Source organism: Rattus norvegicus, chromosome 2 (genome assembly GCF_021556685.1).
Source record: "Rattus norvegicus strain SHRSP/BbbUtx chromosome 2, alternate assembly SHRSP_T2T, whole genome shotgun sequence".
Classification (NCBI taxonomy): domain Eukaryota; kingdom Metazoa; phylum Chordata; class Mammalia; order Rodentia; family Muridae; genus Rattus; species Rattus norvegicus.
This window is the reverse complement of record NC_141535.1, coordinates 206,819,769-206,837,632: the sequence shown is the minus strand read 5'-3', so window position 1 is coordinate 206,837,632 and position 17,864 is coordinate 206,819,769. Positions and strand designations below refer to the sequence as shown.

The 17,864-nt window shown below is 40.3% G+C and overlaps 1 protein-coding gene across 14 annotated transcripts in view; it reads left to right on the top strand.

The window, feature by feature from the left end:
* Slc35a3 (solute carrier family 35 member A3) overlaps nt 1–17,864 on the top strand; it is a 39,784-nt gene that overhangs the window by 3,265 nt on the left and 18,655 nt on the right. For 11 of the 14 annotated variants that reach the window (XR_015664445.1, XR_015664441.1, XR_015664437.1 and 8 more), the window contains 1 exon segment: nt 13,552–13,756. The exons of the other annotated variants lie outside the window; for them this stretch is intronic. Coding sequence is in view for 7 of the 11 variants with exons in the window: in XM_087624835.1 (XP_087480961.1) it covers nt 13,552–13,756 (205 nt within the window). In the remaining 4 variants the exon portion in view is untranslated. 14 annotated transcript variants of the gene reach the window in all.

The following is a 17,864-nucleotide window of genomic DNA, read 5'->3' as shown; positions in this document are numbered from 1 at the left end:
GAAGCATTAGGTTACATCAGATAAAATGCTTAGAAACAACTTCATTCCACAAAGAAAGAGTCACATACGACTTTATACTCTGTTCCCCTCCCCCCCCTCCCCCGCCTCAAAAGTTAGATAAGATATATTTTCAGGAGTCAGTGAGCTGGCTCAGTGAGTGTTTTTATTTTACATGCATGGGTGTTTTGTATTTATATCTGCACCATTTGTATGCAGAGGTCAGAAAAGGGCATCAGAGCCCCCGGAACCGAAGTTAGTATTATTATTTTATTTTTATTTTAGTGTTTTATGTGGCCGAGTGTTTTGCTGGCATGCGAGTGCCTGTGCAGCACAAGCATACAGTACCCTCAGGGACCAAAAGAGGATATCAGATACCTTGGAACTAGAGTTACTGATAGACTTGAGTTGCATGTGGGTCTAGGAATTGAGCTTGGGTCCCCTGCAAGATCAGCCACTGTCCTAGTTGCTGAGCCCTCTCTCCAACTCCAGAATCTTAAACTGCAAAAGAAGTGATAACTTCTTTTCAAATTAAATCATATTTAAATGAGAAAATCTGTATGTAATGACTAGCAAGAAACCTGACATATCATAGGTGATCAAGATTCTTAATTTATGAAGTTGTAGTTTTTAGAAACTGTTAAGTGAGGACAAGTTTTGTCCCTTGTCTGTCTTCTGTGTACAGAAAGACTTGTCCAAAGGTATACCACCCTGAACCCCGAAAGCTCTAGATCCCTTGAGAAAGACTTAGTTCTCAAAGAGATCATTCTTTCTGGAGGATTTAAATGCTGTGGATTCTATCTATTGTCAAGCCTTTTGCAAATCCTACACAGAGCAAGTGCTTAATCTGACAGGTCCTGCTGGTGAGGCAATACAGGGAAATACAACATTGAAAAGAAGAAAATCTCTACTGTGTTGCCTAACCTAGGATATACCACAGTTGCTTATCTTAGTCATGATTCGTTTGTTTGGTCCTTTGAGATGATATCTTCTGTATGGCTGGTAAACAGTTTTGGGATATCAACTAGAGAAACTGATTAACGTGTCTTCAAGTCTTTGGTCATGGTGTGCTCTTACAAAGATAAGCATAGAGGGTAGGGGGAGGGGTAAGTTGCTAGAAGACTGCAGGATAGTTTAGTGTTAGCACACATACCCAGCATGCAGCAAGTCCCAGAACAATCTTACAGGACTCAGAATACTGTCCTCTCTTAAGTCATGTTTCCTGAGCCTTCCAGGAAAGAGTTTTTTTTTTTTTTCTTTAAGAGACAAATATTTGTTCAAAAAAAATTACACGAAACAATGAATGATTTGAGATAGGCTGTAGTTTATGACCGGAAATTTAGCTTAGAGTCTCACTATGAAGGGCTGTGTATCCTCTATTTGGTAAAGGTGTCAGTTGAATTTTACAGACAAGGAAAGAATGTGATTAAATGTATATTTTCTTAAGATACCTGCTTATGGAGGTTAAGTTAGGGTGGGAACAGTCTGAGCCTGTCTATATAAGTTAGCAAGCAGTGTGATGAAGGACTTAGCCAAGCATAATTAATGTAATTTATATTTTACTGAGTTTAAGCACATCAGATTATAATGTTTCTAAGCTTCAGAGACTGGAAGATTATCTGTGTAGTGGGGGAGGTCGTTTTGTCTGCATTATCTGTGCAGCTATTTTCTTCATCTAAAATGCATTTTTGTTTTATTGAAGTATATTAACAAGTAGAAATTGTATATACAAGGTATACAGCGTAATGATTTTATGTATATCAGATAGTTTCCTCAATATAGCCATCATTTTACATGGTTATCATTTGTATGCATTGGAGGAGTGCTACTCCTGAGACTTACTCCCAGCAAACTCCAAGGAAAGCTGTAGGCAGAGAAGTGTGTTTTCTGTGGATTCCAAGGCTTCTCTGTCTGGGCAGACTTTATTAAATGCGTAGCATGACAGAAGTGTGTACATATACTGGGTGGGTGGGCAAGAAATCTGGGGACAGGTGTGATCTTCAACCCTGACAACTCTTCAGCTGTCTTTTCATTTCTTAGATTGTACAACTAAATTGTGGGGCTCTCTCAATGGCACTTTGATAAAGACTTATTGATTTGGCTGGGAAGAAGGCTCAGTGCTTGAGAGCACATGCTGCTTTTATGGAGGGTTCGGTTTTGGTTTCCACCACCCACATAACAGCTCAAAACTGTAACTTGAGTTACGGGGTTACAGGGGATCTGACACCTCTTCTGACCTCCACATTTCTGCGGTCACATGGTGCATTTCAAGTATACACATAAATAAAATAAAGTAAAGTAAAGTACATTTTTACTCAAAACAAAATAACCCTTTCATTGTAGTATCTGGACTTCACACCGTCTTTACTGCTCTCTGTGGAGATTCTCTCTTCCTCACAGTAAGGGAGAACCAGGTACATTTCTCTGGTGCTAATGAAACTACCAGAGCCATCCAGCTGGGAAATAGAAGCTAAGGAGTTCACCCTTGTTTTAGAATTTGTAAACTGACCCCAAGTGTATAACTTGGGGAAGTAGAGGAAAAAATGCTGCTGTAGGACTCTTTTTTAAAAAAGATTTATTTTATTTATGTCAATACACTGTTGCCCTCTTCAAACACACCAGAAGAGGGCATCTGATCCCATTACAGATGGTTGTGAGCCACCATGTGGTTGCTGGGAATTAAGACCTCTGGAAGAGCAGTCAGTGCTGAGCTATCTCTCCAGCCCTTTTATCTGTCTTTTTCCCCCCACTTCTTTGAGACAGGGTTTCTCTGTGTAGCCCTGACTATCTGTGTAGTCATTTGTGAAACACTGCCTGTCCTGAAACTTACTTTGTAGACCAGGCTGGCCTTAAACTCAGACAGATCTGCCTGCTTCTGCTGGGATTAAAGACACATGCCATGACTGCCTGGCATTTTTTACTTTTTTTTAATGTGGAAAAATAAATAAAATGTTGTATTACTGCAACCAAGAAGAGAGCTTCTGTGTATAGCCTGCTACCTAAAGGAAGACCACAGTGCGTCTAGTCACTGGGTGGCCAAATCTATCTTTGGCCTCTGATCTCATGGAAAGCATGCAATCACTTGTATACCAGTTCACACTGGTCCTGTAGAGCACATGGGTCTAGAAGTAAAGATGGCTCCAAAGGGACTCCTGGCAGCAGGGCTTGTGCTCGAGGCAGAGGCAGGCAGATCTCTAAGTTCAGGGTCAGCTTGATCTACAAAGTGAGTTCCAGCACAGCCAGGGCTCCACAGACAAACATACAAATAGTGTGGTTGATTGTGTTGTATACTAGATCCTCACGTATTCTCTTATGTCCACTCTTTTTTGAGTTGGTATCTCCCTATGAATCTGTGGGAGGCCTGAAATTAGCTACATAGGCCTAGCTAGCCTTGTACTTGAGGTGATCCTCCTGCCTCTGCCAAATGCAGGGATATAGGTATGCACACTTGGCTTATCTTAATTTCTTTTGTTGTTGTTTGATTTTTGAGTCAGGGTCTCATGTAGCTCAGGCTGGCCTCAAATTCACACCTTAGCAGAGAAAACCTTGTACTGTCCCTGATCCTGCTGTGTCCACTGCCCAGATGTTTGGATTATAGGCATGTACTGTCATTCCTAGCTTCCAGATTCTGAATTTCACCTGCATGTGAACATAGAAAGGGTATCCATAACCTTCACCAAGTAACAAAGCAAGCATAGGTTCCACAGGCCAGAATGGTATTTTGGGGGTTACTCATCCTAGTACAATTTTTAAGGCATTTTGATGTACTGAGCACAGAGATTGTAAAATTATGCACAATATCATCCTGAGATTCTGTAAGGTTTTAAATTCAATTAGCCTTTTATTTTGTTCTCCCATAGGATCAGACTGGATTTGTTTCTCAGAAATGCCAAGTTTGCTAAATGAAGTATGGTTTTGTTCCAGGGCAGTGGTAGAAAGTTTCTAATTCTGTTTGGTTCTTGGGCTGTGAATTTAGGGCCTTGATGTCATTCTTTATCTGAGTTTTGTAGCTACTTAGAAGCTACCAGCAAAAGCTCTGGACTCCCATTGCCAATACAGGGGGTGGTGAACCAGGCCTTCATCACACAACCTCCTCCATTGCAGGTGACTGTTGAGGAAGATGTAGAGAGTGTTTACTACACATGACACCAGTATCTCCTTGACCATTACATTGGAGAATTAACCCCAGATTCTTGTCATTATGATTCTCTTACCTATGGGTAAAAGGTAAGACCACATTTGGGTCTCAATAACTGTACCAATTAGGGCTCAATTAGGAAAGCAGAATCAGTCAGAGTCATGGAATAAGGCATTTAGAAAAGCAACAAGTAAAGTAAAGGGGAAAGAAGAGGGTATTGGGAATTAGTTAAAAATCTGCTAAGAAGCCCTCATGACACAGATGTGGGTTGGACAAGTCAGAGCTTCCAAAGAGGAAGTCAGCCATGTCTGCATCTTACTTCCAGAGTAAGACCATGGAATAAAGCTGGTGGGAAATTAATTGAGCTCTGTCATCTCAGTCAAGAGTCTGATGGAGGCTGAGGCCACTGCTACTTAGTTAGGAAAAGGGCTGACCTAGAGCGAGGAGAGGAGAGTACCTGCCAGTACTGTGTCGCCCTCACTGTGGTAAACAACCTTAAATGACATCTGTTTGCTTGTTTATTTATTTAGTGTGTCTGGGGTCCACGCTGTGTCACTTATATGGAAGGAAGTCTGGACAGCTTGTGGGAGTTGGTTCTCTCTTTCCACAATGTGTTCCAGGAATTGAACTCAGGTTGTCAGGCCTAGTGGCAAACACTACCCACTCAGCCGTCTCATAAATCCCTTCCTACATCTAACCCTGACAATCTTCAGTTAATATCTCTTAACTTACATGTGCCTTCTAAATCTTGGCATGCTTAGTATTTACCTGATTGTAACACAGAACCACTCACAGAAAGACTTTGGAGCTTTTCTAAGTTGACATAGCTTTCCTTTTTCCTTACAGTTTTCATGTCTTCTCTCTCTCTCTCTCTCTCTCTCTCTCTCTCTCTCTCTCTCTCTCTCTCTCTCTCTCTCCTTTCGTCCCTCCTCCCCCTCCTGCATGTTGGATTGTTTGAATGTATCGTCCTTGCTGAAGAGCAATGTGCATACAGAAGCAGATGGTTTAGATTGTTTTGATTTTTACTGTGTACCCAATGCTAACGACAGTGCTGACCATTCTAAGTGACTTGCAAACCTGATGGCTTATTCCAGTCTGGACAGCTAAGTCTTGTTTATATTTTTGAACTTTTGTCTCCCTAGTTTTGAATTTTTCATAGTGGCCAGTGTTTCTTGGTACCATCTGGCTTTTATTTATGTTCTGATCTTTGGAGAATGTCTTTAACTTTTGCCTTTATGGTGGGAAATGACCACAGGGAGGAAATGACAGCGCTGCATAGTACAGGCAGGAAATGGGTGTGTGCATTTTACTGCTGTGTGACCACACAATGGCAGGGTAAAGCTTCTCTTACTGGGCCATATCATTGTTTTCCCTATCACTGAATACTGAGCAAATCATACCCACAAATTGACATAAAATAGATTTTATATTTGTATAGCTGAAAAAATATTTGAGCATTTGATTTTGTTTCATTATAATAATGGAAAGTCTGTAATCTATGAGAGAACAAGTTAAAATTTGACAGAGCTGTAACTTACACCAGTGATGGCATCTTGTTTAAACAGACATGGAACACCTTGAGGAAAAAGAGCAATGAGAAACAGTGAAAAGGTGTTTAACTTGGAATATACTAGGAACTTTATAAGCACCAGTGTGGGGTGAGGATGTGGCTTGGAGGAGGAGTTCTTGACTAGTATGTGCAAGGCCTTTGGTTCTATCCACAGCATAGCAAAACCAAGTTATTTTCTCTAAAGGGTCATTGAGTTTTTCCTGTGTATCTAAAAATAAATCAACATACAGCATAATGACATCTATATCTATAATCACTGCAGAAGCAGTGGATTGCTGCTAGTTAGATGCTAGCGTAGACTGTCTCAAAACCACGGGATAGAGAGAACATAGACCAGATGACGAGAGCTCAATCCCAGCACCCATATTAGGTAGTTCACAAACCACCTGTAACTCCAGCCCCAGGGAGATCTGACACATCCAGCCTTGTGGGCACCTCCACTACTCACAAACACACATATATAATCAAAACTAAAGCCCTGTGTGATACACTCCTTTAATTCCAACACTTGGGAGGCAGAGGGAGTTGAATCTGTTGTTCAAGGCCAACCTGGTCTACATAAGTGAGTTCTAGGACAGCCAGGGCTACATAGAAACCTTGCCTCAAAAAAAAAAAACCAAAATTATTATTATTATTATTATTATTATTATTAAACAGCAACAATAATGATAATGGCAGGTAACTCTCCCATGGCTCTGGCATCTTCAACATTTTGGGGTTTCCAATCCAGGCTTCACCTTTACAGCTTCACATAGCGGCTGCTCTAGGCCTCCATGCAGGGACACTCCTGCCACATACCAGGCCTTAGCTACTTTCCTTAGTGGCTGATGTAGAGTCTATAACCCTACGCTCCCATCCTTGACTCTGAAGCTAGGACCACATGGTTGAAGCAGCCAGGTTCTGCTGCTGGGGCTGGAGCATGGCCCCTTATTGTCTTACATCACTACCAGCTTTCTGTTTTTCAGCTTTTCTGTTTTCTAGACCACATACTAAAATTCTCCTCTGAAACCTCTTGAGCTATGCCCCACAGTTCAAATCGTGTCAGCAGCACTCTCTTGCATTTTCCTATTAGTATGACCCATTGAGCCCCACTTAAAGCATTCCACTGCTTTCCTTATTTAGAATTCCAAACTCCACATTCCTCTAAACAAAAACATGGTCTAGCCTATCCCAGCAATACCCTATTCCTTGTACCAACTTCTGTCTTAGTTAGGGTTTCTAATGCTGGGAAGAGACACCATCACCACAACAACTCTTATAAAAGACATTTAATTGAGACTGGCTTAAAGTTTCAGAGATTCAGTCTCTTATCCTCATGGGGAGAAGCATGACAGCATGAGAGCAGACATGGTGCTGGAGTAGGAACTGAGAGTTCTACATCTTGACCACAGGCAGCAGAAGGAGACTGAGACCTCAAAGCCCGCTTCCACAGTGACACACTTTCTCCAGCAAGGCCACACCTTCTAATGTGTCATTCTCTATGGCCAAACATTCAAAGAGATAAATAGATGGGGGCCATTTCTATTCAAACTACCAGACTTAGTAAAATCATTGGAGGTAAGTCTGCAACATACAGATTTTCAGATTTGTCTATAAGGGCCTATCTACATGATTGGTGTATGGTACTTTTTGTTTTTGTTTTGGGCCAGAGTATGTAGTTCTGAGTTTCTTGAAACTAAACTGGATATCTAGAATAAGTTGTCTTTAAATGCACAGACATCCTCCCACCTCTGCCTCCTAAGTGCTGGGATTAGAGGCATGTGTCATTGTGTCTGGCAGCATATGGTATTTTGAGTATTTCAGAAATTAATATATATCTGTAATTCAACTGATGATCACATCTAATCACAGTAATCTTGATTAATTTGGGGAAAGGTAGTCATCGGTAATAATGGACAGTAATGATGTATATGCATTATGGCATGCATGTATGGATGGATGCATATGTGTGTTTGCATTGCCAGGCATTAAACCCACACAGCTTCATGCAGGCTAGCTCGGTGCTCTACCACTGAAGTAAACTACCAACCCTGTAGTGTATTATTATTTAACACTTGAGATAACTTACAATCACTTGTCAAATCTTTATAAAACAAGGATCTTTAGATCCTAAAGGAACCACTTTAATGAAAGTGAAGGACATAATTACCAGGTAAATATATTTATACTGTAGGTTCTGCTGTATTTGTAGCGTTTTTTGGTTGTTGGTTTTGTTTTGTTTTGTTTGAGAGGGTCTCTGAGCCATGGCTGGCCTGAAGTTGGCTATGTAGTTTTGAACTCAGAGAGATCTGCTTGCCTGCCTCTAGAGTGCTGGGATCAAAGGATGGACCATCATGCCTGGCCTCCCATATATTTGAAAAATCATTTTTTCTTTTCTTTGCATTCCTATGGATCAAACCCAGGGCCTCATATAAACATAGCAGGCAAGTGCCCTATCACTTAGCTATTTCTCTAGTCCTCTGTTTTGTTTTGTGTTTTTTTGTTTTTGTTTTGTTTTTGTTTTTTGAAGACTGTTAAATAATTAGTGAGAATCTCTTGGAATTTGAAAAAGTATGTTTTTTTGTCTGTTGTTCAAAATATAAAAGTAAGTTCTGATCAAGCCATCTGTACTCATTGAATCTCAATGAGTGGAATATAGATCAATTAATTTTGTGATATGTTTTCCCTCAAAGAAATGTAAAAGTAATGAACTCAACTTTATAAATATTAGATGCACTCAGCAATTTAGATGAAATATGGCAGTTAGTAAGCAAGTGAAAGATTTATTGATGAGGGCTCAGTGATAAAGAACTTGCCTAGCATGTGTCAAGGTCTGAGTTTGATCCTCAGTACATAGAAAAGGGAAAGGGAGGAGTCTATAAGAGAGCGTAACCAAACCTAGAGTCAGTTCCTAGCCCTAGGACACAAAGGACTTGGATAGATAGGAACTACATGATTGCTATTTACATCAGTGTGGTTTAAAAGTGAGAGACCAAAGCATTAATAAGCCCTTTATTGAAAATATATACACAGATGTGTGTATGTTTGGTAATGGAAAAGCAAAATTGTGAAAGTACATGCTGGCTTGGGAACTTATTGTTTATTTATTGAGGTGGAGTCTAACTGTTTAGCCCTGGGTGGCCTGGGACTCAGTTATGTAAACCAGCTGTTGTTGAATTTGTGGTGATCTCCGCAGCTGACTACCAAGTGCTGGGATTCCATGCATGCACCAACCACCATGCCTGGCCAGAAACTGACCTTTATGTTTTCATTTGCTAATAAATTGGAACATTGTTATTAAAATAGATATATTAATGATCTTGGTAGCACAGAGTAAGCACACAGAAACCTACTCTTAAAAATTAATATTTATATTTACTTTATGTGTATGAGTGTTTTGAGAACATATATTTTTGTGCACCATATGTGTTCATGGTAGCACATGTCTTTAATCCCATTACTCCGGAGTCAGGGGCAAGCAAATCTCTATTGAATTCAAGTCAGTCTACTGTACATACCAAGTTCCAGGCCAGTCAGGGCTCTGTCTCAGAGAAAGAAGGACAAGGGGTTGAGTTTCTGTAAACTTCAGCCTGACGGAGGGACTATCGATCGCTGAATCTGCTCAGCCATGTACTGTTTTAGTAGTAGTTGTGGGGTGGTTATTTATCTAGTGCTCTAAATATATTAACTGTGGGAAATATACTAGAAAAAGTTCATACAGATTTAGAGAATTTGAGTGGAAGATGGGAGCCATGGAAAAGAGAGTTTAGTAAAACCATGGAAACAGAATATGGCTGGCATTAATCCAAAGAGACCCTAGCCTGAACTAAAGCTACATGAAACCCTGGTGGGGAATGCTGTCATTTAGTGTGGCCTTGACCATTAAGTTTTAAAATGGGCTTAATTGAAGTTTAATTTACTTACAGTAAGATGTGCCTACTTTAACTGCAGTCCTGTGGTTTTTGATAAGTCAATATCATATAATTACTGCATTGTAATCACCAATGGAATTCCTTATTATGCGTGCCTTTGTAGTCAGCTCTCAATCCTAACTCTTCACTGTGATCAGTCTTAAGTTTATATCTATCAATACAGATTAGTTTTGCCTTTTTTGGAGAATTTTATATAATATAGCATATATTGTTTTTAAAATTATGTTTCAGTGTGTTAAGATATAATTTATATGTGTGCATGCATGTATATATGTGTATTTGTGGGTACATGTGTGCTATGGTATACATGTGGAAGTCAGAGAACTTCAGGATTTAATTCTCTCCTCCCGCATGAAGGCAAGATCTCTCTTATTTATTCTGCCATCCTGATTACTCCAGCCTAGCTAGCCAGTGAGCTTCTGGGTGATTCTCTTTGCCTCCCATCTGGCCATGGGATTTACAGATTTACAGATGGGAGTCAGTGGATTCCTTGATTCCCAGGATTGAACTTGGATCATCAGTCTTACCCAGATAGCATTTGTATTTTCTAAGCCCACACTTTGACCCATAGGTGATATTTTTACTTTATTTTATTGTAAAAGATTTATTTATTTATTATGTTTACAATGTTCTGCCTGCATGTGTGCTTGCAGGCCAGAAGAGGGCACCCCATCTCATTACAGATGTTTATGAGCCACCATGTGTTTGCTTGGAATTAAACTCAGGACCTCTGGAAGAGCAGCCAGTGCTCTTGACCTCTGAGTCATTTCTCCTGCCCCATAGGTGATATTTAAAAGAAAAAGAAAAAAGATTTTTACTTATTTGTGTGTGATTTTGACTGTGTGTGTGTGTGTGTGTGTGTGTGTGTGTGTGTGCCTACAGGCTCCAGAAGAGGGTATCAGTTCCTCTGGAGCTGGAGTTACAGGTATAAGCTTCCTAAAATGTGCTAGAAACTGAATTCAGGTCCTCTAAAGAGTAGTTTGCATTCAACCACTGTGCCACTGTAATGGCACTGGGGAGTAGGACCTTTGGGTGATAATTTATTATGAGAAGGGAGCCCTTGTAGACAAGGTTAAAGTCCCCAGAGAACTCTTGATGCATTACCATGTGAGGGTTCGATGTCAAGACAGTCATCTGTCCTAGAAGACAGACCTTACCAGAACCTGACAATGCTTCCATAGTTATCTGGAACGTCCAGTCTCTAGAACTAACTGTAGGAAATACATTTCTGTTATTCTGTTATTTATAAGCTACTCAGGAACAGGTACTGATAGCTGTCTGAACAAAGCAGGATATGTGGTTCTAATTCCGGACTGTAGTCCATTACGATGGCCCTGTGCTTACGGTGGCCCTGTGCTTACGATGGCCCTGTGCTTACGATGGCCCTGTGCTTACGGTGGCCCTGTGCTTACGGTGGCCCTGTGCTTACGGTGGCCCTGTGCTTACGGTGGCCCTGTGCTTAGCTTTCTAGTGGGTCTGGAAGCTCAGTAGCCCAGTATTTTATTGAATTCCTTTAACTTACTCTTTCCAAATCAATCTCTCTGTCTCTGTCTCTGTCTCTGTCTCTCTGTCTCTCTGTCTCTCTGTCTCTCTGTCTCTCTCTCTCTCTCTCTCTCTCTGTGTGTGTGTGTGTGTGTGTGTGTGTGTGTGTGAGTGTGTTTTAAAATAGGGTTTCTCTTTTGTCCTCCCTGACTGTCCTCAAACTCAGAATTCTGCCTGCTCCTGAGCCCTGGGAATAAAGGTGCTACCACCACCAGGCTTTCCACCAGGTTTTCATTGACTAGGTCCTTCACATTTGCATGTGTCTTCAAATCACCTTGTCAGCATATGACTTGAGCCTGGGCCAAAAAGGTTGATCCTAAAACAAAGCAACTCAAAAAGTATTATCTAAAAGAAAAAAGAAGTCATCCTTCTAGTTTCTACTAAAGGTGTCCTAGTCACTGTACCACTGCTGTAGAAAGACACCACAACCAACTCTTACAAGAGAAAGCATTTAACTGGGGGCTTGCTTACAGTTTCAGAGGTTTAGTGCATTATCCTCATACAGAGGGCGTGTACACACACAGCCAGGCATGGTGCTGGAGAAGTAGTCAAGCTACATCCTCATCTATAGGCAGAAAGAAACAGTGACACGTGGCCTTGCTTGGCCTTGTGAAACCTCAAAGATCACCCCCAACGACTTTCTCTAACAAGACCATACCTCCTAATACTTCTCAAATAGTGCTACTCTCTGACAATTAACCATTCATATAGGCGGCCATTCTTACTCAGTCCTCCACAGATGGCTAGAGGGTGTTCTGGGGATTGTATTGTATTTCTAAATTAATCTGAGGCACAAAACGAATATAACATTACGTTGGGTGGGAAATAGAGTGAGTACCATGCTTCAGCATGCTTATGATCTGTGTGGACTGTCTGCACGCCTGTTAGAGTTAGCTGAAACCCTCTAGTCCTTTTTTACCCTTCATTCTACCATATTTTTTTCAAAAGTAGGTTAAATACTTTTAGTTATGACTGGGTTTGCCTACTATTTTTCTTTTAGTTCTGATCATTTTGTTTTATGTGCTTTGAAGATACCTTAATAAGGCACATAAACATTTATAATGACTATAGGTTCCTGGTGTATTGATCCTTTTATTACTATGAAATATCCTTCAAATTTAGAAGTAATGTAAGCTTTTTGCCAGACATTAATGTAAGCCCTCCTATTTTTTCATAGTTTCCTCATGGTATCTTTATCCTTCCTGCCCATTTCTCCTTCCCACTCTTCTCCTTCCCTCAAGGACTCTCTCCCTTCTTCCTTTTTGAGGCTAGGCTTCATTCAGTAAGTCGCCCAGGTTGGTCTTGAACTCCTAGCCTTAAGTGTTCTTCCTGAATTAGTTTCTCAAATAGTTGGGACTTTAAGTGTCAAACTATTAAGATGGTCAACTTTTCATCATATTTCTGCTTTACATTTAAGGTGAGTCTATTGGGACTGGGCTGTTGCTTAGAGAAAGACAGCAAGCTTAGAATGTGAGAAGACGTGGGCTCACACCCTGGCATCACCAAGTCGTAGTAATAGTAGTAGTAGTAGTAGTAGTAGTAGTAGTAGTAGTAGTAGTAGTAAAAGTCTCTTGGAACAGTGTTGAAATATTTTATTGGACTAGAAGGACTTTGTGGTTGCTGTTATTAGGGAAGTTTAATTTAATTTTTTTGTTGTATTTTTATTGCTGTTTCCTTGAAATTCTTATCACACCAATATCTGGGGGTTTGTTTTTTTTTGTTTGTTTGTTTTTGGTGACTATACTCACTTTGAGTTGTATTTGAACATTCATATGTTGTGAAACTCTAGTTCCTACTTAAATCTCTTTTATTCCTAGCCACTTGTGGAAGAGTGGGAATTCTGTTTGCTGATAGTAAGTTTGTGTGTGACAGGAATGGCCAACAGGGCTCCACCTCAAAGTCCCTGTCTGTGGATCCTGTTGTGGGAGGAAGGGGTCACCACCTCTACTCTCCTTAGTTCAGGTGCTCATAGTTAAGGCATTCCCCACAGTTATACAGTACTCAGCTGAAATGGTCAAGGTTTTAGGAGAACTGTCTTTTGTTTGGCTAGAGAAACTGAATTTTCCTCGGCTGTTTTGTTGTTCTACACTGGTGGTGTTGTAGCACTTGAATATAGAATACAGAGATTGGCAAAAATACCCAAGATTTCAGTGCTGACGCATCCCTCAGACATCCTTCAGACCCAAGTCAGTTTTCCTCTATTTTCTTCAGCCTGAGTTTCTGGCAGATGCCTCTGTCTTTGGCCTGTTTTGTGGTTGTTGACTTTTTTTTTGTTGTTCTTGTTGCAGTTAGAAAGAAGATGCTTGTTTTGTTTGAAACCTCTGTCTCTTGTTGAATATTAGTGTCTGTATTTTTTAATTTGATTAACTTGCCCTGTTTATTTTGTTTTTCAGACAAATGAAGAGAAAACAATGTCTGCCAACCTAAAATATCTTTCCTTGGGAATTTTGGTGTTTCAGACTACCAGTCTGGTTCTAACGATGCGTTATTCTAGGACTTTAAAAGAGGAGGGACCTCGTTATCTGTCTTCTACAGCAGTGGTTGTGGCTGAATTTTTGAAGATAATGGCCTGCATCTTTTTAGTCTACAAAGACAGTAGTAGGTATCTAGGGTGATTTTTCCTTTTAATTTATGTGATTAGTTTAATTTTTATATATGTAAATAGAATTGTAACTACACATTTGATCATTTGCGTTATTTAATTTCCCTAGACTTAACATTCCAATATTTTTTAAAAAATTATTAAGATAGGGCTCAAGGGAATGACCCAATTGGTAAAATAGTTACTATGCAAGTGTGAGGACCTGAGTTTGGATTTTTAGCACCCACATAAATGGCTGTGTATGGCAGTGTGTGTTTGTCATTTCAGCACTGGGAGGTGGAAATAGGAGGACCTCAGGAGCCTGCTGGCCCACCAGTCTGCCTACTTGACAAGCTTGAGGTTGAGTGAGAAACCTTGTCTAAAATAAGCTAAAGAACCACTTAGAAAGACAGCCTACATCAACTCATATGTTCACGTACACATGCACACACACACTCACATACACACACTCACATACACACACGTACAATTGTCTTAGTACCAATATTGGTCTGTACTATTATGTACAGTCTGTAACAAAATCCATGGCTAGTTAGTGCTACGAGTATGAATCCTAGTTGCATTTTAGTGTATTAATTTGAGGAAAAGTGGGTTATAAATCCATAATAATTCTTTACTAAAGACTTTTACTAGTCACATTGACTAATCCAGCAATGAATAACTCATTTGGTACAGTTTAGAGGTTCCGTTGGGGTATAATTTATGTACTGTGTAGTGTTTATTCCTTGTGTCTAGAGATTGAGCCTTGGGCTTTGCATATCCTAAGCATATGCACTTGCTCTACCATTGGGGCACATTTCAGCCTCAGCTTAGCCTTCTGCAGGCAGATTTTTAGAGGATTCAATTGTGATTTTTGTTTTTCTTTCTTGAGACAGTGCCTTTCTATGTCATTCAAGCTGGCCATAAAGTCTTGATTATTCTATCTTAGCCTTCTATGATTGTTACCTGACTTTAAGTTGTGATAATGTGTGTGCAGGTGTGTGTATGCAAGTATATACGAGGTTTTGTTATTGTGTCAGTGCATTTTTACATTCACAATATTGTACAGCTATCATCCTTTCCAAAGCTTTCTAAATACAAATGAGCAGAAATTCTATATGACTATTAAGTAGTAACTCTTCATTCACCTTTCTTCCAGTTTTCTCTGACTTAGATTCTACTTCTGAATTTACCTATTCTAGATATTTCATATAAGGTGGATTATATAGTGTTCATTTTCTTATGCCTGGCTTGTCTCACTAGCCTAATCATTTTAGCGTATGTGTCAGATTTTTGTTTTTTTATACACTATAAGGTATACAATATACACTTTTTTTTAAATCACATGTTGGTAGCCACTGGTTATTTCTACCTCTTGGCTACTGTGAACCATGTTGGAAGAAATGGGTTAATCTGCAATAGCTATACAAGTAGATGTTGGAGTTTCTGCTTTCATTATTGTGGGGCTATGTGTTACAGCCCCTCCCCCACCAGAGCAGACTTGCTGGGTCATTGTCATCTGGCTGTTCTTCATATAAATCTTTTTAAAAGAAGTGTATTGCATATATGTGTGTGGTGGGTGTGCCACACATCACCATGGCATGGCCAAAGGATAGCCTGTGGGAATTTGTTCTATTCTTGTGCCATGTGAGTCCTAGGGTTTAAATGCAGGTCATCAGGTCTGGTTGCGAGTGCCATGACCCAGTGAGACATCTTGCAAGTCCTCTTTGTTTACTTTTTAAGGAATTATCAAACTTTCCACCATTCTCTTTTGTTGTATTAATTTTTCATTGCATTTTATTTCTTGTGAGAGGGAGGTATGAGTAGGTGCCATTGTGCAAGTGTGGAAGGTCAGAGGACTACATGTAGGAATCAGTCCTCTTCTACCACATGGATGCTGCAGCTTGAACTCAGACCGTCAGGCTTGGCAGCTGGCACCTTCACCACTACCCCACCTGCTGGGTCATCTTGACAACCTCCATTTTATATTTTTGTTAGTAGTGTAGGAAATTCCTATTTTCTCATCACATTTTTCTCCTGTTTTCTCCTGTCTATCATATTTCCTGTTACCTTGTGTGTGTGTGTGTGTGTGTGTGTGTGTGTGTGTGTGTGTGTATTCAAATCTACAGCCTCATATGTATCAGATAAATGGTTATACTCTGAGTTGTACCCCAGGCCCTGCCCATCCTTCATTATAGCCATTCTGGGGATGAAGAAGTATTTTATTGTGGTTTTGACTTGCATGCTCTAATCATTAATAGTGGTAAACATTTGATAGGACTTGACTAGTACATTATATATGTGAAGGTCAGGAAAGAGGGTAGATTAAATTGTTGTTTGTATAGGTATGGCAGTAAAAGATACAGGGAAGATATATTTGGTGATAAATCAAATGACTTCCTTTTGAGTCATGTAAGTTGGAAATACCTATACACTTAAAGTCAAGGATAAGACCAGATAATATATACATACACTTGAGGAAAAGACTAAAAAAATACCCTGGCTTGTTCCCAGCATTCAGAGGCTTCATTCACTCAGAAGGTGTCATCAATGAAAGATGACTATAAATGAGCTACCAGCAGGACTGAAAGTCATGACAATGTCAGGAAAGTGGAGAGGTTACTTTTTGTTGCTAAGGTCTAGATATTTATTACAAGTACCTACTGCATGTAGCACTGGAGCCAGGAAACTTTTAACAAGTTGCATTGTGGCTAGATGTGGTGCATCCAGCTTTCAGTTAGCTTAAGCATGACAAAGTGTCTGTACACGTTATACCAAAGTGAATTCCAGGGCTGGGAAAATTGTTTAGTTGGTACTTAATAGCTAAGTCGCAGGGGCTGAGGAGAGGGCTCAGGCATTTAGAGCACTGACTGTTCTTACAGAAGTCCTGGGTTCAGTTTCCAACACCCACAAGGCAGCTTACAACTGCCTAAAACTCCAGTTCCAGAGGATTTAATGCTGCATTCTGGCCTCCATGGATACAGGCACACAGATCGTTCACAGATAAACATGCAGGCAAATACTCGTCCACATGAAATAAAATAAAAAGCTGGTGTAAGCCTGACCTGATGAAACATGTCTGATTCTAGCGCTTAGGAATGGAAGGAGCAAGATCAGAAGTTCACGGTCACTCTTGACTGCATGGCAGTGTTGCAGGAAGCTAATCTGGGCTGCGTGAGGTCCTGTCACAAAAGGACAAACCAATTTCATGTGGCAGAAATGTTGACATTTTCATCAAAGCCAAGCTGAGCAAAGTAGCACATCCCTATAGCTCTAGTACTTGGGAGTTTGGGGGGAGAAGTATTATGAGTTTGCGGCGTCCCTGATCTACATTATAAGACTCCATGAGGGGAAAGAGGAAGAAAAGAATAAAGAAAAAGCCAAGCATGGTGCCTCACACTTATCAGCCTAGTACTTTGGAGAATGGAGTAAGAGAATTGTAGGTCCATGGCCAACGTAGGCTATGTTGTGATCTCCAGATCACCATGGGCTACATAGTAAGACCTACTTCAACAAAACAAAACAAACTGAAAACTCAGTGTGACCTTGGTACTGAGAATGATCTCAAACAACTCTAAAAGCAAACAGCCGTAAGTGCAGTGTGCTTTAGGGGAGCAGGAGTGCTTTTTGGGAGACACATCTTATGTATGTGAGTACACTTTCACTGTCTTCAGACACAGAAGAGGGCATCAGATCACATTACAGATGGTTGTGAGCCACCATATGGTTGCCTGGAATTGAACTCAGGACCTCTGGAAGAGCAGTCGTGTTCTTAATCATTGAGCCATCTCTCCAGCCCTGGGAGATACATCTTAAATAGAAAAAAAATGTATCAAATCAAGTGAAAAAATAAGCCATACACATAAGCAGTAACAAATGCCTAGAATTACAGAGAACTACAGCCCAGTAAGAAAGAGACATTCAGACATTAGAAAAAACATAAATGGGTAATTCTCAGAGGGGGAAACCTGACTGGTCAGTCTGGGGTGTCTAGCTTAGTGGCAGGTGAAATATAACTTTAACAAGCCAGCATTCTTCCATACCGAGATCATGTGTCCCCAAGCTGCTATATAAGTTTTAGATCTGGACCATCCTACATGAGACAGGTTGAGCTGGAAGTCCAGT